Here is a 24,053-nt window from a genome sequence, read left to right as displayed (position 1 = left end):
CCCATACCTACTAGCAGTCTCCCCCACGCTCCACACCCCCACCCCGGAAACTCCCATCTGCTGTCTCCATGGGCTTTTCTGTTCTGGACTTTCATCTATCGAGAATCACACAACACGGGACCTTCCTACAACTGGCCTCTGTCACTCAGCATCCTGTTTCTTTCTTTCTTTCTTTCTTTTTTTTTAAGATTTATTTATTTATCTTTAGAGGGGAAGTGAAGGACAGAGGGAGAGAAACATCAGTGTGTGGTTGCCTCTCGTGTGTCCCCCACTGGGAACTGGCCTGCAACCCAGGCACGTGCCCTGACTGGGAATCGAACCACGATCCTTTGGTTCACAGGCCTGCACTCAATCCACTGAGCCACACCAGCCAGGGTTAGCAGCCTGTGTCTGAGGTTCATTTACGTCTAGCAGGAGTCAGCATGTCATTCCCTTTGTGGCTGAGCAGGGTTCCACTTGGATGGACCGCCTTTTGTTTATCTGTTCACCTGCTGGCAGGCCTCTGGGTTGTTTCCGCCCTGGGGCTCTTACAAATGCTGCCTCCGTGGGCATTAACATGCACGCTTTCGTGTGAACGTGCTCTTGCGTGAACTCATAGGAGCAGAAATGCTGGGTTGCACAGTAACTTCTTGTTTAACTTTTTGAGAAACTGCCGAACTGTTTTCCTTTCATGGATTGTCTGACTTACAACCTACGTTACATTAATAAATATTTGTTAATGACAATGAATTTAAAAAACCCCGCAGTTAGGGGCCGGTGCTGTCTCTGGGGCATCGACCCAGGGCATGCTGCAGGGGGCACGGTTCAGTGGGACCTCCTCCACCTTGCCCCAGCCCCTGCACCTCAGAGCAGGGCCCGCCTGGCCCACCAGACTCACGTGGAAAGCCCGCCTGTCGGATCAGCTTCTTTTTGGACAGCACCTTCATAGCCTGTGGGAGAAAAGGGCCTGCGTCCTGATTCAAGCCTGGAGGGAGGAGTGGGGAAGGGGCGCTCCCTCTACTCCTGGGCTCTTGGCTCCCTGGTGGCTCGGGGACAATGTAGTGAGTGCCTTGTCACCAGAGGACATCAGACAGGGGCAGGTTATATGGAGGCTGGAGTCCCCCCAAGCCTCAAGGGGGCTCCAGGGCAGCTTCCCCAGCTGGGGGAGCACAAGCCTTGGACTCAGCGTCACTGAATCCAGACAAGAGCGAGCTGGAGTGATGGGCACGGGACGGGTGTGGCCGGCTGCACTGCACACAGGAAAACTGAGGTTCAGCAGTTACGTCACTTGCCCAAGATCAGGCCGTTGGCACATGGAAGAGGCAGGATTTGAAGCCACACTGGACTGGTTCCAAAGCCTCAGCTCCAAGGGCCATTTGGCTCACTACCTCCTGGTTCCCGGTGCTACGGAGGCTGTAGAAACGGTAGCCCGGAGTAAGCACAGGAGACGGCTGCTGAATTCACTCACTCATTCCTCCTTCCCGGGCCATCACTTCACCTCCCTACACCCCCATCTGTAAAGTGGGGACAGCACGTCCCTCCTGGCGCCCAGCATGAACATGAGCCAACAATAAAATGAGACGACAGCTAAGAAAACCTTTCGGGAAGCTGAGTGCTGGAAAGGAGGTCTCCTGCTTTGGGCAGACATGGGGGTGGGCAGCGGCGTGTGGATACTCACATAGTAGGTATTGTCATTTTCATTGTAGGCCAACTTCACCACACCGTAGGAGCCCTGGATGCAGGGAGACAACCATGACATACCGTCAGAAATTAGGATCTGCGAAATGAGGACCCTAACACGGGTCACAGCCTGGCAGCCCACCGAACAAGTCTTTCCTAGATCTGTAGTCTTTAGAAAGTTTGAATTAGTTGTCAACATTTAAAAACAGACAGACTGGACATAAAAATCCAGGTTCCCAGCCTCAGGAAATCAGATGCTCTGACTATTAGACCCATAATCATGTCCGTAAGTTGGTTTGCTAGAGATTCACTACTCTCTGCTCTCCGATCTAGTGTGCTTCAGGCACGGAGCCCTCATTTCCTTGTTACCAGTTGGCCACAGTCCTCACCACTCCCTACTGTCACACTCAGCATGCTTTGCTCATTTATATTTGCATTTGCTCTCTATTGGCATGTGAGTTTTTTTAATTTTTATTCATTGATTTTAGAGAGAGAGAAGAAAGGGCAGAGAAAGACAGGAAGAGAGGGAAGAATGGAAAGAGGGAGAGAGCTAGAGAGAGAGAGAGATTAATTTTGATGTTCCACTTTTTTATGCATTCGTTCATTGGTTAATTCTTGTAATGTGCCCTGGCTGGGGATCGAACCGGCAACTATGGTATATTGGGATGATGCTCTAACCAACTGAGCTACCCAGCCACGGCCTGGTATGTGAGTTTTGGACCCCTTTAATGACACTGCCCATTGGCTGAAACGAAAGCAAAAAAAAAAAAAAACAGACGTGAGAGTAACTTAGGGGAGGAAAAAAACCAACACTAATAAGGGCTGATGTAACTATCACCACAGTGATATGGAATTTACCTCAACATTGTCTGTGCTTCTGCAGAAACACATTCATATTATGATATAAAAACAAAATGCATGGACTATTAATCACAACCCTGCCCCACTCTTGCCTCCAAGGCCTCCCCTCTCCCACTCCCAACTCTAGGGGGCGCCCCCCAGTATCCAAGACGTCCCAGCCCCGAGGACACCAACCTTTCCAATTTCATCCTTCAGTGTGTACTGGTTCAGCTGCACACAGTCCTGGAGAGAAGCAGAAACACACGGAACAGGAACAGTAAGGCTGCAGCTAAATAAATCTGTCACAAACGAGGCAGACACTGAAACCAGGACCCAAATCAAGAAAGAGGGCACTCCTCACGCCCCAGAAGCATCCCCAGTCACGGGTCCCTCTGCAGGGCGGGCAACCGGGGTCCTGACTCCTAACAGCAACTTCTATGCATTGCAAAAAAGTAATTGAACAGCATGTAGTCTCCTAACACCCATTTTTTTAAAGCTTGTTTCCACTGATACAAGTTTCACTTCAGATTAAACAAGTAATCCATGACCACGTTGTCCCATAAAAAGGCAAAGTGGTATAAGAAGCAACCGTGGGACCAAGGCTTCTGAGATGATACACAAAAAGTACAAAATGTAAAAGGAAATGAATCATGAACTGACCTCACCAAAATGAAAACTCTCCTTCTTCCAGATACTATCAAGGAAATGAAAGCCACACAATGCAACTATCTGCAACACCTATCTACTCTCAGACAAAGGCCTGGGATCCGGAATACATAACAAACTCTTCCAACTCATTAATAAGAGGACAACCCAACTTATTTTTAAATGAACAAAAGATGTGGAAAGACATTTCCCCCAAAAAGATACAAATGATCAAGAAGCAGGTGAGAAGATGCTCAACATCATTAACCATGGACAAATATACATTAAAACCACTCGCAACAGACTAGTTAAAATCAAGAACACTACCCAAAGAATTTGGGGGCATACAGAACCTTCACACTTGCTTGCGGGAATTTAAAATGGTGCGGCCTCTTTGAAAAGTAGTTTGGCCATTTCTTAGCACATGCACCTATACGTCCCAGCTGCTCTGCTCCTGGGTATTTATTTACCCATGAGAACTGAAAATTCATGTCCAGGCAAAGACTTGTGTACAAATGTCCTTAACAGCTTTATTTGTAAAAGTCAAAAACCAGAAAACAACCCAAAAGTCCATCAACAGATAAATGGATAAACAAGCTGGGGCACATCAGAAAAATAGTTTTTAAAAATATTTACTTATTTATTTTTAGAGAGAGGGGAAAGGAAGGAGAGAGGGAGAGAAACTTCAATGTGTGGTTGCCTCTTGCACGCCCCCTACTGGGGACCTGGCCCCCAACCCAGAAACATACCCTGAGTGGGAATCAACCACCAGCCCTTTGGTTCATAGGCCGGCACCCAATCCACTGAGCCACACCCAGTCAAGGCTGGAATTTTTGTTTTAATCCTCACCCGATTATGGACTTGAGAGAGAGGGGAAGAGGGGGAGAGAAACATAATGTGAGAGACAAATGTCAATCAGTTGCTTCCCATATGTGCCCTGACTGAGAATCAAACCTGCAACCTTTTGGTGTGAAGGATGATGCTCCAACGGAGCCGTAACAGCCAGGGCATATATATATATATTTTTAAACAATGGAATTCTCTACACTTAGCAATAAAGAGGAAGGAACTGCTGGTGTCGGCAGCAGCGCGGACAAGCCTCAACCTCATTATGCTGTGAAAGAAGCCAAGCTATATGGGTACGTCCACCTATATAAAGACCTAGAACTTGCTAACTAATCTGTGATGATTAAAATCAGGTGGGTGGTTATGCGGGGAAGGGGGCGGGGGAGGGATGCATTGCTGGGTGTGCTGGGAAAGTCTGGGATCTGGACCAGGGTGACAGTCATACAGATGTACAACTACACCAAACCTGAGCCTATCATACCCCTGAAATATTTACTGTACTTTAATTACACCTCAACACAGTCAGGGGGATTGTCAGACGGTACGAGAAGAACACCTAGGAAAAGAAACACGGTAGAAAACAGAACTTCACGTGCTACACACACACCCAGCATTTCCCTTGAACGTTCACCTCCACAAATTTAACCCTCCCCCCACACCTGATGATGTCAGCCTGATGTATAAGGTCCCAGAACTTTCTCGATTAAAGGTGCATTTATGGGGCGGGGTAGGGGAGGAGTGAGCGGTACCACACGAAAGCATTTCTCAACTTCCTCTCACTGCAGAGCTGCATGTCACAGCACACGTGACCTGCATCTCTGGCCTGTGGCCCCGCTGCACCCCGTGGCTCGCAGAGCCCTCCCCTCACTGGTAGACATTTCCGGTTGTTTGCAGTGTTTCTCTCCAGCGTTACTTTCATTCTGAGTCCTGGAGGGATGAGACGGGCAGAGCAAGTGCTATCCTAAGGGGTCTCGCCACTTCCTAATCCAACCCTCACATGCTGCTGACTCCATCTTCCAAAGGTCTGCTCTGTCCATGAAAGTCCCAGCTCACTGCGGCTTCCGGGGTCCGGTCCTGACCTGACCGGCCGGCCTCGGAAGCCTTCCACAGCTCTGGCCTTGGCAGAGTCGCCTTGTTGCCCCCCAAATACCAGTCTCCCCTTTCTCCCTTATAAATGGAAATCCAGGGTGGCAACAGCCTGCGCTGGCCAATGTCATTTCCCAGCCTCTCTTATAGCCAGTTGTGGTCATGTGACTGCGTTGTGGCTTGTGGGCGGGGGAGGCAAGAGTTGCTGGTGGTGACCCCTGTGAAAGGCCTGTACTCTAACTCACTAAACCCCTGACCACCCTTCCCCTTACCTCATGCCTTCCACCTCTGGGCCTTTTTTTTTTAAGATTTTATTTATTTATTTATAGAAAGAGGGAGAAAGAGAGGGAGAGAAACATCAATGTGTGGTTGCCTCTCATGTACCCCTTACATGAGAATGTGCCCTGACTGGGAATCGAACTGGCGACCCTTTGGTTCACAGGCCGGCTCTCAATCCCCTGAGCCACACCAGCCAGGGCCACCTCTGGGCCTTTGCACATGCTCTACTCCCCGCCCCCTGCAGTGATCCTTCCTGTGTGTGTCCATCTCCAACTGTGGAAGTTCTACCTGGCACTCAACCTGTAGTTAAATATCAGCCCCTTTCAAAAGCCATTTCTGACTTCCAAGCTCCGCCCCATTAAAAATGCATTTGTTCCTTCAGCAAATATTGTCGCGCTCCTACTGCGTGCCAGGCCTGTACAAGGCGCCGGGGACACAAAGGTAAACTGGACCACGCCCTGCAGAGCTGACACCCTAGCTGGGGGGAGCCAGGCACTAAGCAACTAATCAAACACAAGACACAACTGGATGGTGGTGAGCACCGTGCAGCAATGTCCGCAGGGCAACAGCACCGAGGGCCTGGGTACTGACAGCTGCTTAGGGAGGGAGCCTGAGAGGCCTTCGAAGGAGGTGACATTTAGGCTGAGAGCCGGACATCGGAAGGACATAACCTTGCAAAGATGGGAGAGCTTCCAAGTACAGGGGAGAGCAAAAATATGAGCCTGCGTATCTGAAGATTCTCAGGAGGAGCAAATGGATGGAGGTCTGTGAATCAGGAGATGATGCAGGAGAAAGTGGAAGAACAGATCACCCAGCGCCCTGTGAATCTGGGTTTGGGGGCAACGGGGGTGTCTGAGTTCTAACCTACCTCCCAGAAGTTTACTTACTATAAGGATTGAGTCAGAAACGCGCACACATGGTATGAGCACAGCACCTGGCTCGAACACCCAGCAAAGGGGGCCACCCTGGAAGGCCTTGAGGCCTCTCAGCGACCTGCCACCAGCACCATTTCTGAGCCCGCAACACTATTTCCAACCACCAGCACCTGACCTCTTTGCTGGAGGCTGTCTCCAGCCCCAGAGGCCCTGCCCACACTGGGGCAGGTCACTCACCCACAGCTCCCCTCACTGATGATGTGTGGAGTTGGTGAGAAAGGCCCCGCTCCCCAGCCTCCTGTGGGGTAACTCCGAGACTATGTTCTCCCTGCCCCCCCGCTCCCCAGGCAGATGGAGCCCCGGAGCCCAGGGGTCACCAGCTCCATGACTGCATCCTTTGTTGAGTTCCCTTCCCTTCCCTCTCCGTCCTCCCCATCTGGGTTTCCCAGGGTCACATCCCAAATCAGCTGGTGGCACCAGGAATGTTCCGGGGGAGCCTATCGAACGAGGAGACCCGGCTCGGCTGCCGCCGCTCACGCACCTGCATACCGGTGATGGAGACGTGGTGTGACTCCACCGTGGGCCGCCGGGGCAGCCGCGGCGAGGACTGCGGGGAGCCCGCAGGCGAGGAGGGCTGGGCTGGCCGGATGCAGCGGCCGTTCACGTCCAGCTGGGGCCGCTCCTGCAGCGACAGCTTGCAACCGGAGAGGTGGGGCTGGGCCTGGGACCCGGCATCCAGGGGGACTTCTCCGCCGTCGGCGTCCAGGTGCACATCCCGGTCCAGGCCCTGGTCCCCGGTACAGCCTGGCTCGCACTCGGTGACCACAATGAAGGACTCCATGCCCAGGCGGATGCTCAGCGACGAGAGGCCTCGCAGCGCCTCGCAGGGCTTCTGGCCTTGGCTGCTGCTGCCGCCCACGCCACGCAGGTCATTCTGGGGGGCGGCCCGGTCGCTGCTGGGCTGGCTAGAGACACATGATGACATGGTGCGTGCGCGGACCTCATGTGATGCGGCCTCGCCGGGGCCCTCCCCTCCACCGCGGCGCCACCTGCGGACAGAGGAAGGGTCAGCGGCCCCGCCCGCTGCCGGGGCCTCGTTCCTCCCTGGGCTGACGTCCGTCCCCAAAAATCTGGCAAAACCTGACCTCGGAGCCTATACAGAAACAGACACTCCACATTTTCTTGTTTTAAATGTCTCTCCTCACACATATAACAAGAAACCAAAACTCAATTCCAAAAGGAACTAAGTATAAGCAAATCCCAAATCAGGGTGGGCTTGCACACCCGCTATAGAGCGCCGGCGGCTACTTCCAGCTCCAGCCCGCTCTTGCTAAGCTGGGTTCTGGGCCGAAACTGCCTGGTCCTCCCCCCGTCCCACCCTTTTTTTTATCAAAAGCAGCCCTAAACCCAGAATGTTAGATGGGATCTCAAATATTTGAACGCTGGGCGGGCCCAAAGGACACTCCTGCCTGGTGACTTCTGGGCTGCATGACTTCACCATGGCAACGATTCCAGGGGCACTTTCCAGTTTACAAAACATCTTCACATCAACATAATCTCCCAAGAACCCCAAGTTGTCGGTTTGCTCTTAGAGCCTCACAGTGTCAGTGGGGAAACTGAGGCTTGAGGGATTTGTCCGAGGTCTCCGAATGCAAGGCCCGTTGCACAGCAGTTGGGTCTCTTTAGCCAGTGATCCTCAGCTGGGAGGTGGGGGTCAGGGGTCAGGGGTCAGACCAAGGACAGGCACCCAGATGGTGTGAGACCGGACCGGTCATTGTAGACCAATCTGGGGAGTCAGACTTAGTTGGGCTGGTGCCTGCCAGAGACGCGGCAAACACAAGGCCCAACATGAAGATATCAAACAGCTGGGTGGTTCCTCCACAAATCTGAACGGAGAATTAGCACATGAAGGGGGGAGTCTGTTCTGGGGTCTATACCTCCCTAAACAGCGAGATTCACAACAGCCCCACGGGGAAACAGCCTCCGCCTCCATCAGCGGACCACCAACGAGGGCCGCCTGGCTGGTCCACACTCAGGAATATGGTTCAGCCCTGACCGGAAGGGGGCACCGACACGTGCCACTGGTTAGATAAACTTCAAACATGTCACGCTCGGTGAAGGATGCCAGACCCAAAGGTCACGTCTGTATGATTCTGTTCATACAAAATTCTTCCCACAGGCAAGTGCAGACAGAAAGTAGATCCGTGGTGGCCCTCGTGGGGGGAGGAGACGGGCGGAAGGGAGCGACTGCCAATAGGGCCAGGGCTTCCTCCCGGGGATGAAAAGGTTCCGGGAAACGTTCTGGAATTCACAGACTGTGAAGGGACTGGATGCCACTGAATGGTGTAGGAGCGTTTTTAAATGGTTGGTTTTTAAAAGATTGACATGTCCCTCAGTCTGTCGATTCCCTCCGTCTCTGGGACAGAGTATTAACCTTTGGTTCATGTGTTTGCACAAAGTCTGCTGGACAAATGTCACGGGCGCTGCTGGAATTCAGGGGGCAGACAGATGCCACCTGTCCCCTGGAGACAGTCCTGCCAGAAGCATTTCAGGAACAGCTTCTGTGTCAGGCAGCTGGGACGGTGACGCGGGCAGACGAGGGTCCCTGCCCTCACAGAGCAAGGAAAGGCCAGTTGAAAGGCACCGAGAAAATAGCCACAGGTGTCCCAGCCTGGACACGGGCATGATCTACGGACACAGCGTTCGAGGTACAGGGACAACAAAGCCCAACCCCGGGACCTGATGTGGACTGCAGAGTCAGACGGCCACGACATGGTTTGGTGGGACCACACAAAGTGGAATGTGGCGTGACCACACAGCCCACGCATCTTCCCCTAAGTGCACACGCTAAAAAGAAGTGGAAGCTGGGCCGCCGGCACCTCTACTCTCGTGTTCACGGCAGCGTCGTTCACAGAAGCCTGAAGCAACCTGAGGGCCCAGCCACTGAGGACAGACACACAGAATGCGGCCCCTCCACACACTGGGGTCTTCGGCCAGGAAAAGGAGAGACGTTCTGCCACATGCTACAAGAGGGATGAACCTTACGGACATGCCAAGCGAAACAAGCCAGATGCTAAGGACAAGTACTACATGGCCTCACCCACAGGAGAGACCGGGAGCAGGCGAGTTCAGACACAGAGTGGAAGGGAGGTCACCAGCGGCTGGTGGAGAGGGGACCGAGGGGTCATTGTTTAAGGGGGGGCAGAGTTTCTGTCTGAGGTGGTAAAGAAGTTCTGCAAGGAGGGGGATGGTCACACAACACTGTGAATTTAACAAATGCCATTGAATCATACACCTAAAAGGGTAAGTGTTGTGTGATGTACATTTTATAAAAAGTAAGGAAATAATAGTAAAACCACAATGAAAACCTTTTTTTCCTCAACTATCAGATAGGCAAAGACAAGAAATGTAATAACAACGATATTCTGGTGTAGCCCCAGGAGGTATGAATGGGTACCATCCTTACAAACAAAAATTCATCAAAGTTTGGCAAAATCCCAAATGCACTTGCCCTTGACTGAGCAATTCTGCACCTGAGTATTCATCCTACAGACAACCTCACACATTTAAAAAGTAACGTGTGTGCAAGATGCCCCGGTCAGTGTGACTCAGTTTGTTGGGCATTATCCTACAAACCTAAACGTCACCGGTTTGATTCCTGGTCAGGGCATATGCCTGGGTTGCAGGTTCAGCCCCAAGTCAGGGTGCATATGAGAGGCAACCAGCTAGTGTTTCTCTCCCTCTCTCTAAAAATAAATAATCTTTCTAAAAATATTGTACGTACAAGTACAATGTTTCGTAGTGTGGTTTGAAAGGACCACCCATGGGGGACTGGGTAAAGAAAACGAAGTACACGCATCCCAGGAGAAAACATGCATTTATTTTAAAAGAGGTAACTCTACAAATTCTAATGTGAATTAGCTCCAAGACACACTGTTAGCTGGGGGGAAAAAACCCCAAAACATTAGCCTGCTGTTGTTGGCCTCGGGGGAAAGACCTCACGTGTGCACAGTGTGTATTTCTGGAAAGGCACACCAGAAAATGGTCACCGTGGCCTCAAGAGAAAACTACTGGTCTGCAGAACTGGGGAATCTAGGTTGGAGGGACTGACTTTTCACTGTATTTACCTTTACTTTAAAAGTGAAAAGTCACCCTGGCTGGTGTGGTTCAGTGGACTGAGTGCTGCCCTGCAAATTGAAAGATTGCCAGTTCGATTCCTGGTCAGGGCACATGCCTGGGTTGCAGGCGGGGTCCCCAGTGCAGAGGTGGTGGTGGTGGGGGGAACTGTGTGAAAGGCAACCTTCTTAAAAGAAAAAAGATAACTGGAGCCACAATGGGACTTAGGATGGCAAGGCCTGGCGAGCTACCCACAGGGGGCGGGGGCAGGGAGCAGCTGGCCCCTCTCCTGTTCCCCTATCCGTCCTTCTGTAGCTGAGAGAGAAGCGCTAACTGTGTTCCTGGCTTCCCCGTCAGTGAGTGGACACCACCCAAATTCAACGTGCCCTGTGGCCCCAGCTTCTGTCACTTTACATGTCCCTTTTATGGTCCAGGAGTCCCAGGAGGGGGAAAGCAGGGTCCCTGAAGTTCGCCTGCTTGGACTTGCTGTGGACAAGTGACACGGCCTCCCTCAGCCTCAGTGTTCTTCCCCGTGAAACGGGCACCCGCCCATCAGGCACAGGGCTAGTGAATGAACTACGCACTCTGCCTCCTGCCCAGTACTCGGGCAAGTGCTTAGGAAGCTCCTCTTCCCACAAACGCTTATTAAATGCCCACTCCCTGCCAGGCTGTGTTCCAGAATGTTCCTCCGAGGTTCTCATGTCCAAGAGAGCCAGCCTGCTCTTGGGCGGCTTCCAGGGCCCCAGCTACATGGGCCTGCCCCGCCCACAGCAGGGGAGCGGGCCGTGCTCCCTCCCCGAGCCACCTGACCCGGCTGCCGAGTTCCTGAAAGGAAAAGGCGCCTGGCAGCACCTGGGAGGTTCAGGGAGGGTTTTTTTTCCTCGCCAACAGAAGAACAATTGCTTATCGATCTCCACTCCAGGCCAAGGACACCAAGCCATCCGCTCCCAGCAAAGCCACTTTTAATCACTCTCCTTGGCCCGCTGGCGCCTGGCCTGGCCTTGGCTCTTGAGGTCCGGAGGAAGGAGGAGCGGAGCTGCGCCCTGGCTGGGACCGTGGTGGGCGCTCCGTGCTGCGGGGGCAGGTGTCCCCTGGTCTCAGCAAGGGGAGTTCAGACCCCAGGGCCTCAAGGCCACTTGGAGGCCACTGGTCTGCAAAGAGGCCTTGGCAGGCCAGGGCCTGGCCACTCCGCCTGACGATAAGACCTTGTGGGGCCGCAGACCCTGTAAGGAACACAGGTCCTGTAAAGATCTAATGAAATCTATCAACTCTCCGCAAGAGAGAAAAAATGTACAAAAAGACAACAGTTCCCATTAATAACAGCAACAGCTAACGCCCAGCTGGGCGCTCGTCATGCACCAAGCATGGCTAACTGCGAGGCCAGGGCCCTCTAACCCACGCCGGCCCCTGCGGGGAGAGATGGCTGAGCGTGGCATTCCAGGGCCCCAGAGTAAGGGGACCTTCCTGCAAAGATGCTTGGGTTGGACAAGATGCCAAAAGCTCTCTCCCCTGAGCCTCCTGCCTGAACCCTGGGCCCTTCCCCGACCCTGAAAGCCTCCCCCAGCGCCCTTGGCCGGCAGCCCTGAGCTCCCCTCCCCTCTCACAGGGCAGCACAACTGAGCGACCAGACCAGACCCTTCCTGGAGCAGATGGACCCGGGCGCAGGGCCAGGATGAAGGGAAGCACTCCTTCCTCTGCCGGAAGCCAAGTGGCACAGGCCTGTCGGAAAAACGCTCCCATTTCCACACCAGCCCGTGTGTGATCACCAAAGGCAGAGGCCAGCGAACAACAAAGGAGCCCGAAATACCTGGGAGGATCCTGCCAAGTCCAGGGGGCAACGGGCTCCCTGGGGCAACAGGCATGGCCAGCACCACCTCTCTCATGGGGGAAACCAAGGCCCAGGGAGGCCCTGAAGGAAAGTCACTCACCAATGTGTTCTTTCCACAAGTAATTATTGAGGACCTACTATGCGCTGGATAAACAAACCAGACATGCTTTCTTAAAAGTAAGCAAACAAATGACTCTGTAAGCACACGATGGAGGAAAAAAACAGGAAATCTGAGAACACGGGGACCCACTTTAGGTCTGAATGGGAAGAGGGGGGTTAAGAAGGGTGTCACGTGGGAAAATTATATTTAGGCTGAGAACCTCCAAGATGAGTAGGTGCTGAGGGGGCAGGAACTTGGTCCAGAGGAAAAAAACAGCTTCTGAGAAGGGCTGGTGGCAAGTGGAGGGAACAGAAAGAAGGTCCCAGGGTCAAGTGTGAGTGAGGTTGGTGGGGAGTGGGGTGGGATGCAGGGCACACGAGCTTTTGTAGACGCATCCAGGGCAAAGCCACAGGGACCCCACTCAGTGCCTGCTACGAGAAGTGTGCCCCCTAAAAAAGATGTTCAAGAGTCCCAACCCCAGGAGCTCAGAACGTGGCCAGCTCGCAGAGAGGGCCTTTACAGAGCAAATCAAGGTGGACGGAGGCCATCAGGGTGTGTCTAATCCAATGGGACTGGTGTCCCTATAGAAAGGAAAGACTTGGACGCCGAGACCCCACACAGGGAGAATGCGGTGAGAATGTGGCAGCAGAACCTACAAGCCAGGGAACACCCAAGGTGGCCAGCAAGCCACCGGACACTGGGAGAGAGACACTTCAAAGCAGAGTCCCCCTCAAGGCCTCAGAAACAACCAACCCTGATGACACCTTGGTGTCGGACATCTGGCCTCCAGGAGTGCCGGCCAATCCGTGTCTGGTGTGTAAGCCATTGGGTCTGCGGTCCTTTGTCACGGCAGCCCTGGCTCACTAACACAGCTCCCCACCCAACCTGAGGACACTCTCGCTGCCCCTGAGGCCACCACTCAACATCACTACCCCCTTGGAACGCACATACAATAAGCAACCTATGAGCTCGCAAGTAAGTGAGACAATGAAGTGATGTTTCTCTCTCTCTAAAGAATCAATGCGTTAAAAAAATATTTTTTTAACTATTTGAATAACATGCCAACATTTTGGAGCCAAGAGAGTTCAGATAAAAATCAAATTTCAGAGCCTGTTGAAGAAAGCGGCGCTGCAGCTCCGGCCAGCCCGCCCGTCCTCACCACGTCCCCCTGCCCCGCCCCCAGGGAGGGCAGGCTGAGCACCAAGGACAAGCTGGGTGCCGCATCCCACGCCCTCCCCTCTGCCACATGTTGTAACCTATCCCCACCCCTGCCAGCCCTGCTCTGAGACACACTAGGTATCGCAGGTCCCTGCTCCAACCCATTTCATCTTCCCCGTGAGACAAAGGCCCCAGCAGGTTTAATCATTTGCCCGAAGTCACACAGTAGGACTGGGCAGAGCTAAAACTGGTCTGAGTTTTTCAGGATGGGACTAAGAATGATTAGTGCAGGCTTGCCATGTCCGCATGCTATGTCCGGAATGAAGTCCAGGGCGGGCCGAAATCTCTAATACAGGGGAGCATATAACCTGGTCTTCTGCCTTCCTGAGGCCACGACCTGGGTGACAGGGGACCGAGCCAAGGCACAGTGTCTCTCGGTGCTCAGGAAGAGGTGCACAGCGTTTGAGCACAGACACACGGATGTGACTTCACTTGGGGGGGGGGCATGGCTTTGCCTTTCTTCTTTACTGCTCAACTCCAGGATGCAGAACTTTCTAGAGTATTATTGGCACTCCATACATGTTGGCCAGAGGTCATTGTTTGCTTCCTCCATCCCAAGGCCGCTCAGAAAATCAGAAGCTTTCCTTAGCTGGCCCAGACTCCGAGCTCCTTTGGTCTGACTACAGCTGCCTGAGTTACAAAATCTCGCCATGTGAAAGGAGACTCTGTGGGCCTGTCTGCACCACCAGCTCAGGGGTCTCCACGTGACTCAGGCCTGGTCACCTGGGCATCAACTGCTCAGGTGAAGTGATTGACTCAAGAGTAGCTGTGCAACCCACGTCAGTCTACCAAGTCTTATTTCATGACTTTGGTATTAGTATTAAGAAAAAAAAATGTCTCTTTCCGTGGAACTTAGAGCAATGAGGACATATTCTAGAGTTATCAGGGGCTGGGGAAAACTCTGCCTTAGAATGAAGCTGACAGAGAGGGAAGAGAGTAAAAGATACAGAACTGAGATTGGAGGCGTTGTTTGGGCACCTGGGTCCAGCCATGCCTGAAGCCCATTTATCCCAGGAGTATTTCCATGAATCAGTAAATTCCCATTTTTGCTTAAGTTTGTTTGCCATTGGTTTTCTGTCACAACCAAGCCTCCTGACTGACAGGAGACACGGGGCAGATGGACAGAAAAACTTCTTCACTAAGCTCCCTGCCAGATGATCAATCAGCCCCTACACATTACGACTCCCAACCAGGCCACACCATCAGGCAGCTGCGAGTCCCTGGCACCCCAGGCAGCCTTCACCTTGACAGAATGGCAGAAACCAGAAGTTCCAAAGTCAGTCAGTCTGTCTGTCTGTCTGTTTCTCTTTTCAATCTTAAAGAAAATAAAATCAAGGATGGGGAAGGATCGATGAACAGGACAGAGCTACAGAAAGAAAACAGCACTTTTTCCAATTTTTTTATCTTTTGATTTTACAGCAGGGGTGTCAAACTCATTTTCACCGGGGCCACATCAGCCTCGTGGTTGCCTTCAAAGGACCGAATGTAATTTGAGGACTGTATAAATGTAACCACTCCTTAACTAGGGGCAAGGAGCTCAGTGCTGCCTCCGAGTAGAAACACAACACTGGGCTGGATAAAACAAGGTGGAGGGCCGGATTCGGCCCGTGGGCCTTGTGTTTGCCACCTGTGTTTTAGAGAGAGAGGGAGAGAAAGAAAAAGAAACACAGATTTGTTGCCCCCGTTAGTGATGTGCTCACTGATGGCTTCTTATGCGTGCCCAGACTGGGGATCAAACCTTGAAACGCAACCTTGGCATTTCGGGGCCTAACTTAGCACTTTCAGCCAGAGACATGCATCACGGAAACGGCAGCCTGGTAGCTGTGGGCGCAGTAACAGTGATGGCCAGCCCTCTTTAGTGTGTGCCAAGCACCAGGCACTATCCTAAGCACGCCATCACCCCAACTTTGAGTCAGGTGCTGTTACCATGTTTATTCCACTGGTGAGGAAACTGAGGCACACTGGGTCTGAGTGACGTGCCCACAGCTGCACAGCGCCTTTGGGAGAGCACAGGTGTGAAAGGAAAGGCTCCCAGAGAGGCAGAACCTGGTGACCAGGCGTACATCCCTCCCTCCTTAACCGCATCACCTTGGGGACCCACCTCGAGGGCCCCTGCACCCAGCAAACGCTCCCCAAACAGAAGCTGTTGACTAGAAAGTTCTGCATCACTAGCCCCACCATCCTAACCTCACTCTTCATCTTCCAACTGTTGTCCACAGGCACCGCTCTTCCACAAAGTTAAAGAGTAATATAAGGACGTCACTTCACACCCTGGCTCACGTGTACCAGAAGAACCTGCACGCTCTCCCAGCCTTCAATCAAGACCAGCGCACCGGGGCTGCTGGTGTGGTCCTGAGGCCCAGGGAAGCAGGGCGACCTCCCTGAGGTGGCAGAGTGGTTCCGAGCCGGGCTGGACGAGGACCTGGTGCCCCAACCCCTGCAGCCCACGCTCCCAGCAGCCCTGGATGCTCAAGGAGCAACAAGCTCAGTGGTGTTAAGAGTTGCCAGGCGGCTACTGACCTGCCAGGCAATGCAGCCCCGTGAGGAGGGACCCCCATCATGCAGCCGGATATCTAGCGACAGGTATGTGCCTGCAGCCTCGAAGACGAGTAAGTGTGACTGCAGGGATGGGGGGGAATTTGGAAAGGGAGGTCGAAACAACCTTATTTCCTTCCTCTCCATCCACTGAGTCCCTCCCAATCTCTCGCTGAATGGAAGAAAAAGGCAAAGACACCACTGGAACTGCAATTTGTAACGAAAAGAGACTTCGACTCTAACACTTTCCTGCTTAGCACATCGGAGACAGGGGGCCAACTCGGAGCCACAGGCACCCTCGCCTTGCCCACCCACGGCCATCCTCCCTCCCTCCGCCCTGCCTTTGAGGGTGATGCTCAGTCTAGTTCTCCCTCTCTCTCCCTTTCCAGCCTCCAGCACAAAGCAACCCCAGCCCCGGGCAAAGAGGCGCTAGGAGCAACTGGGGGGGGGGGGGCGTCCAGCCCTGTCCCCCACACCTGGACTCAGAGTATGAAACAATTGTCTGTAATGGAACTAAAGGAAATCTCTCTCCTCTAGAGGCACTGAAGACAAAATCCCAGAGGACCTTTAGGAAGGCCTAAGGGAGGTAGGTGCCGTTCCCCCCACACCCTGCCCCCCAACTCAAAACTCTGGTTCCCCCCTTAAACTCTTGCGGAGGGTATCCTGCAGGGCCCCCCTCCCACTCACCTCCCACCTTGTGTCCCGGCCACAAAGACTTCAGATTCCCGGGGTCCCCGCCTCCCGCTTCCTCACACTGGGGGGGGCGGGCATCCCTCTCTCCCCTCCAACTTGTGACTAGCATTTCCCTCTCTCCCACTGCCATCTATGAACTATTTACAGAAACCAACAGGAGAAAGAGAGACAACATAAAAATAGTTTCGGGAGGGGGTGGGGGTGGGAGCACCACAGGCTTTTGGAATTTTCTTTCTCTCCTCTTCAAAAGGGCATCGTTTATCTTTTCCAAAGCATTCCCCAACAGTTCACAGACCACTCGCCTGGGAGCTCTTGGGAGACAGGGACCAAGCCCCCACATTCCTCCGTTCCCAGGGCAGGGCCTCTCACGAGCCCCCAAAAGTATGGGTTCAGGGAGAGCTCACCAGGGCTGAGAGACAGCGCCCTGCTCTGCCCCCTTCCCATCACCTCTGGGGCCTCCTTCCAGCCTTCCAAACACATGAGCCGGTCAACAGTACGAAACTGTGGCTTTTCTCTAACCTTAAAATGTTTCATAATTGAAAAAAAAATCAGCAGCAACACTACAAACACAGTTGAAACCAAAAACATTGGCTGAAACCATTCCTTCCCCATTTTGGTCACTAACATCACCCAGCAGGGAATGCCAGAGCAGGGGGTGGGTCTTCCCGGCCAAGTCTCTCCGCATTGGCTCCTTCCTCCTCTCCCGCCTCCTTCCACCCCCTGCCTGCGCCCCGCCCCCGCCCCCGCCCCATTTTGTTCTGGAAGGGAGCCAATCAGGGAAGATGGAAAAAATACTCATTCGAACTCTTATTTTTTCAGAGAGCAAAACCATTCAGAAATGATCTCCACGCACAACCTCCTGGAGGTGGTGGCACCCACCCTGAGAAAAGGGGTCTCCCTGGCCAGCAGGAGGCGGCCTGGGGACACTCTAGAGCCCATAGAGAAACCACACAGACCCAGGGAGCCCTGGGCCTTGATGTTCTCATCCGTGAAATGGAGCCACCACGACCCCCGGTGTGGGTGACTGTGGAGTGGACCTTCTGTATGAACGTGCCCCACACACGGCCTGGCTCCCAGTCCAGGCTCCCAGAAGAGCCCAGCTGTCAAATGGGAGGGGCTGAGGGGCTGGTCTTCCCTGGGCTTCCTGCCAGCCAGCTCGGTGTTCGGGATGCTCAGTCCCTCGAGTGGACCTCGGGAGAGACTGAGCTGACTCCACGCCTGTCCATGGGGTGAGGGCATGATCTACCCAGTGAAGCTTTCTTTACTTCGTGTATTGAAAATACACCTGGAAAAGTGTTACAAAATACACACCAGTGACATCACACGGGGACCTACAAGTAACAAATCGTGGTGACTGGAAAGAATGGACCTAAATGAAATCAAAACTCCCTAAGAATGACACTTGTGGGACCCCTGGGCACTGCCCCGTGTTGGTGGGCTTGGAAGGGAGTGAGGATTCCTGGGGAGGAGCAGGTGGGGGTGAAGTTAAGGTGGTCCCCAAAACCTAGCTCCAGGAAGCTGGTCCCCAGCTGACTTCAGAGAATCTTTCTTCCATCACCCTCTCCCTGCAAACGGAGTGACAAAAACGATGCCCTGCCCTGGCCCAGGTGGCTCGGTTGGTGAGAGCATCATTCTAATCAGTCAAGGTTGCAGGTTCGATCCTCGGTCACAGCATGTACAAGGATCAACCAGTGAACACATAAATACGTGGAACAACAAATCAGTATTTCTCTCTTTCTCTCTCTCAAATCAATAATTTTTTAAAAATATTAAAAACAAATGTTTAAAGTAATGTCTTATGCCCAGCGGTTTATTAATTGTGGGGCTGCAGAAGCAAAGGAATAAAGTGGCCTTAAGAAGCCCTTGCGGTAGAAACGACCAGCGAGCCCGGCAACAGATGAATGGATGAGCCAGACACACAGAGGAGCCGGACGCCAAAGGTCCCCCGTCACCAACAGGTCGGGAGGGTGAGCCGCACAGCCTGAAAGGAGGAAAGTCCACTCCATCGGGGATTTTCACAGCAGCACAGGCAAGGTGGAGCCAGGCTCGCCAGCCCAGTCCAGAGAGAGGAGCTATTAGGGAAGCAAAACAGCTGCGAAAAATAGCAACACAAGGCCCAAAGGACATCAAAACTCCCTAAGAATGACACTTGTGGGACCCCTGGGCACTGCCCCGTGTTGGTGGGCTTGGAAGGCCGTGAGGATTCCTGGGGAGGAGCAGGTGGGGGTGAAGTGACCCAAAGGAAAATCTCAAACAGCATTTGCCCCAAACCTTCAGGATCGGGAGAGGAAATGGGAACCACATGGTACCCACGGCCACAAGAAGGCGGCGTGCCAGGGAGACAGTCCCCAGTGACCCACCCAAGCATGTTACTGCACTTCTCGGAGCCCTCCCATCAAATGAATTCATGGCAGAATAAGGGTGACTCTGTGGTCTGGATTAAAAATCTGAGCCCACCCCTGGCTGGTGTGGCTCAGTGGGCTGGGCATTGCCCCACAAAACAAAAGGTGGCTAGTTCCATCCCTGGTCAGGGCACATGCCTGGGTTGTGGGTTTGGTCCCCAGTCAGGGCATGTATAAGAGACAACCAAGTGATGTTTCTCTCCCTCTCTTTCTCCCTTCCCCTCTCTCTAAAAATAAATGCATAGATAAAATCTGAGCCCAAATGCCTTGAAAATAGGCTTGACCTACCCCACCTGGCCGTCCCTTCCTCCTGGGAGAGAGGCCTCCCCCCACCAGCCCATCTTGGATCTGGACTCAAGCGCTCCACGAGACTGCAGGAAGTTTCCCCCGCCAGGTCAGCCCATTCTATCTCCCTCCCTTCTGCTTCCCATCCAAACTCCACTTTTTAGCCCACTCTTCAAGGCTCAGCACAAATAACACCTCTTTTGGGGAGCCCCCTGGACTGACACCAGGCAGCCTCCCTGCTCTCTGCTCCCTTCATTCCCACAGCACTTATTCCTCCTGGCGTCAAGGGCCAGGCAGGGCTTCACCGCATCTGCTGAAGACCTGGTCTGCTTGCAGGACATCTGGCATCCCTGGATCCTGCCCACCCAAAGCCAGGAGAGCTCAGCATCATTTTGACAATCGGAGTCGCCCCCACACTTTTCCAAACACTCCCCAGGAGGTGGGGCCGCCCCTGATGAGAGCTACTGCACAGTTATCAGTAAATATATTTGGCTACCAGACCATCAACAACCCAGGAGCAAAACAAGCCTCAGCTGACCAGCATCACCATGTCCACTTGCATCTGTGTCCTCCAGGTTTAGTAAACAAAGGACTCCTCAAGAGGCTGGGGTCAGGGACGCTTGCAGGGGTCCCTGTTCTAGAACAAGTAGCAAAACATGCAAAGGCTCGAGGACCTAACATACCTGGGTTGGCTGTGTGACCCTGGGCAAGTTATTTAACCTCTCTGAGCCCGGCCATACATGGAGCCAACTCCTAGCAACATTGCAGGATTCTTTCCAGCGTCGATCTCCTTATCTGGAGAATGGGGATGAAAATCACAGCCTCGTAGGATACGTTCAGGCATGAAATGAGATAATGCATGCAACCCACAGCACAGTGCTCAGGAGCTCGTCTAATGGTGGCTGGTTTTGTTTTAAAAAACAAAAACTCTCACTACAAATGGCTGCTCTGTACCTAGGAAGGGTTTGTGAGTAGCAACCTAAATGGAGGGTCCGGGCTCACGGAGAAGCTGCACTTGCACAGCATATGTGCGTGCACTGTTTGTTCTTAAACTGCATGTTTTGAGGGGAGGAGGGGTCTAACCTCCCCCCAAGCCCTCCTCTTCCTGTGGCCCCTGCCTCCCCGAAGGAACCAGGACGCCTATGGGGACAAAGAGCCCGGAGAGGGGCGCAGCTCCAGGGCACGTGAAGTTTCTGTCCCTAGGGCCGAGGGGACCATGGGCTGAGGAAGGCAAAAGTTGCCTCGAAGCAGGTGGACCCTGCATGTCCCAGCCTGAGGCCAGCACGCCCCTCTCTTTCGGACAGCATTGAGTTTCCGGGCCCCCTCCCAACGCCATCCCCCTGCCCCAACCTTCTGGGGAGAGGGGGTCGGAGGGGCTGGGGTACACCGTCTTTGGCGCACACAAAGAACCGCCAGGATGGCTGGCAGAGATGTGAAAACACCCTACTTCCCAAACTGGGCGGTGCAGGGGGTGGGGAGCCAGAAAAAGCTCAGGGCGGGAGCGGGAGGCACCTCAGGCACCAAGACCCAATGCTGAGTGGGGCCGGGCCCAGCATCCCCGAGTCTCTGCAGGCACAGCGAGCCTGCTGCGGCCCCGGGGTGAATTTAGGTCAAGAGGACAGAGCCGGTGAGGTTCTAGCAGAGAGACTCAGGGGCTGGGGGCGGCGGGGGGCGGGGGCCAGTGGCCAACTGAGGAGAGGCAATGGTCCCCGGCCCCACAGGGACTGGCCTAGGGTCCTGCCGCCTGGTGTCCAACCTCCCAGGGCCTGCTTTTGCCCCCAAGACCAGAGGGGTGAGGGGGTGGGGTGCTCCGAGTCCATGGGCCCTCTCCTCCCCTGCGTGCTCCAGCTCCCCCCACCTGTCACACGGGAGGGGGTGGGCCTAGGCCGCCTCCAAAATCCTGGGCTGCCCGGGTTGCCCGCCCCCCCCCCCCCCGTGACCTCAGTTCCAAACTCCGGGACCGCCCCTGAACCCGGGGCCGGGCGCGGTCCCGCCGAGAGGCCACCCCAGGCCCGGGAGCTCAGAGGATGCGGAGGAAGGGGCGCCAGGGACCTCGCCCCCACGTGGCGGGGCGCGGGGCGGCGCACGTGGGGTTCCCTCGGTAGAGGGAGCTCAGGACCCGCCTCAGGGCTTTGTCTGCAAAGGCGGCAGTGGTTTCCCCCGCCGGCAGAGGCGGAGAGCACCGGGGATGCAGTGGCTGCGTCCCCAGCCCACAACCCGGCTCCCACCAAGCTCACCTGGGCTCCGCGCCGCGGTCTCCCTGGTTCTGTGCCCCCAGCTCCGGCTCCGCTCCGCTCGGCTCGGCCCCAGCGGGCGCGCGGGGGGCGGGGGCCGGAGGTGCCGCCCGAGTCCCGGCTCAGGCGCGACGCCGCCGCGGGCTGCGCGGGGATTGGCCGCGGCCGCTGAAACCCAGGCGCAGAGCCGGCCCCGCCCGCGTCAGCCGCGCGTCGCTCGCGCGTCCCCGCCGCTTGGCCGGGCGCCGGGGAGGGCGGGGAGGCGGGAGCCCGCGGAGGCGAAAGTAACGGCGAGGCGGAGAGAAAGAAGAAAGGGGAGGAGGCGGCGCGGGGTGCGCGGGGGGGGGGGGGTGAGGCCGGGGCGGGAGGGGGTGGAAGGAGGCCGCGGACCTGCGAGCAGCGGAGAGCGCTGCCTGGGGCACGGGCGCTTGGGCTGCGCGGCAACTTCGCCCCGCCCGCCGCGTGCACCTGCCCGGGTCCTCCCCGCGGCGGCCGCGGCACCCTTCGGCGGGTTGGCTTAGCTTTGCTCAGCCAAACAGGGGAAGGAAGGCTAGGGCGGCGGCTGAGTTCCGGGAAGTCCCCCAAGGCTGCGGGACACCCATTCGGGGGAGCCCCGGTCCACACCCACCTGACCACCGCCCGGGGCCCGCCCTCAACGCCGAGGGACCGTGTACCTTCCCCACCCCCATTCCACTTGGATGCACCAAACTAAACGAAGCCCAGTGAAGTCTGCCTTTCCCCGAAAACTACTCCGATGCTTTGCGTGGAAAACATCATATCCTTACCAAACATGCTACCCCTCTCGGCGCTCTACTCGGCTGGAGCCTTAGCGCGGGTTTAGTGTCTCAGCGGGGTGTCAGCGCTGCGCGGGGGAGAAGAGAGGAGACCTCCAAGGCCGCCAGGCCTGCCGGCCTTGAACGGAGAGTTCCGGGGTGGCTCACGGATTCTGCCAAGAAGCCAGAAGGCCGATCAAGAGCTGAGAAGGGAGTGGAGAGCCAAACTAACGAGAGGTTCCAAGTCCTCTTGTCCGCCGCGTGGATCTCCAGCCCGCTCCTGCTCGGCGCCTCCGGTACTTCCAGGCGGCGGGGGCGCTCTCGCACAGTCCGGAGCGCCGCTGCGGGGCGCCCTGCCCTCCCGACGCGCCGCAGCGCGCGCGCCTCTGCGGTGAATAGTCAGGACCTGGGAACCATCGGAGCGATGGATGGGTGAAGCGTGTTCTAGTCAATTGACTAGAACGTCGTCGAGTTGTATGCCCTTTACTTATAAATGGATTTGAAGCAAATGGTAAAATGTTAACGGTCAATTCTGAATGGTGGATTTTTCTAATGGTGCTGTTTTTTTCCTATTTTCTTCCCCCAAAATATGTATTGGGGTTGATGGAGAACATTCTGAATGCGTCTGATTTTGTGACGGGGGTCAGCAAACTTTTTCTGTAAAGGGCCAGAGAGCCAATATTTTAGGCTTTGTCAGACCACACGTGTTGGTTGGCAACAACTGTGCAGCCAAAGACAATAGTAAACGAGTGGGCGTGGCTGTGTCCCAATAAAACTTTATTTACAACACCAGAAATTGATTGGCACATAATTTTCAGATCACGGAAAGTTATTGTTTTGATGTTTCTTCAACCAGTTAAGATGTATAGCCCTGGCCGCTGTAGCTCAGCGGATTGAGCGCAGGCCTGTGAACCAGAGAACCTCGGTTCAATTCCCAGTCAGGGCACATGCCTGGGTTGCAGGCCAGTTCCCAGTGGGGGACCCGGGAGAGGAAACCCAGTGGGGGAAACCACACATTGATATATCTCTCCCTCTCTCCTTCCCTTACCCTCTCTCTTTAAAAAAAGATGTATAAGCCATTTCTGAGCTAACAGACCTTATAAAAACAGGTGACATGCCAGATTCAGCCCACGGACAAGAGTTTGGCAAGTCCTGCTTAAGAAGCCAAAATAGATATTGGTTGATGTCTTCTCCTGTTACGTGTTAAAATACACAATTCTATACGTTTACATCATGTTACTGAATTACCCGTGTTTCTTAGAACTTGAGTTAACAGGCAGAAATTTAGATCGCTCTGTGCACAGCTGTGTGAAATTAAAAGCCAATTATGTGAGAACGGTAAGAAAGAGCCCATTCTGATCTAAACACTAGCCCCGAATCCACTTCTTTCCGGAAGCATTTCCTGAAATGCTGTGACCCGGGGCCCCCTTGTTTTCTCTCCTCTCGGATCCATACTATTTCTTTGACGCTCCACCACCCTGTCTTCCTTCTTCCTTTCACGCATGCGTTCTGACTAGCCCATAGAGCTGTAAATTCCTGGAGTGTAGCTAGGTACGACAGCTGATTCATGTTTACCTTCCGCTCTGTGGTTGAAAGCAGCGGCTGTGGAGTCAGGCCGACTGAGTTCCAATCCCAGCTT

The 24,053-nt window shown here is 54.4% G+C and overlaps 1 protein-coding gene across 6 annotated transcripts in view; it reads right to left on the bottom strand.

Annotated features, from left to right (window-relative positions):
• CAMKK2 (calcium/calmodulin dependent protein kinase kinase 2) overlaps nucleotides 1-22,732 on the bottom strand; it is a 44,810-nt gene extending 22,078 nt beyond the window's left edge. Inside the window, exons 1-6 of one of the 6 annotated variants that reach the window (XM_053669635.1) lie at nucleotides 21,645-21,911; nucleotides 20,091-20,202; nucleotides 6,772-7,279; nucleotides 2,695-2,742; nucleotides 1,658-1,711; nucleotides 878-929 (exon numbers count right to left, since the gene is read on the bottom strand). In XM_053669635.1, the coding sequence (XP_053525610.1) occupies nucleotides 878-929; nucleotides 1,658-1,711; nucleotides 2,695-2,742; nucleotides 6,772-7,215 (598 nt within the window). In that variant the 5' untranslated portion in view covers nucleotides 7,216-7,279; nucleotides 20,091-20,202; nucleotides 21,645-21,911. Of the gene's footprint in view, nucleotides 1-877; nucleotides 930-1,657; nucleotides 1,712-2,694; nucleotides 2,743-6,771; nucleotides 7,280-20,090; nucleotides 20,203-21,644; nucleotides 21,912-22,426 lie in introns of those variants that run through there. The other 5 variants (XM_053669634.1, XM_053669636.1, XM_053669633.1 and 2 more) reach the window with 5 other exon arrangements.
• Nucleotides 22,733-24,053: the final 1,321 nt, after the last annotated feature.

The sequence above is a fragment of the Artibeus jamaicensis genome, unplaced genomic scaffold, assembly GCF_021234435.1.
Source record: "Artibeus jamaicensis isolate MK-2021 breed Jamaican fruit bat unplaced genomic scaffold, CSHL_Jam_final contig_525, whole genome shotgun sequence".
Taxonomy (NCBI): domain Eukaryota; kingdom Metazoa; phylum Chordata; class Mammalia; order Chiroptera; family Phyllostomidae; genus Artibeus; species Artibeus jamaicensis.
Note: the sequence above shows the minus strand (reverse complement) of the source record. Positions and strands in the feature narration are given on the sequence as shown.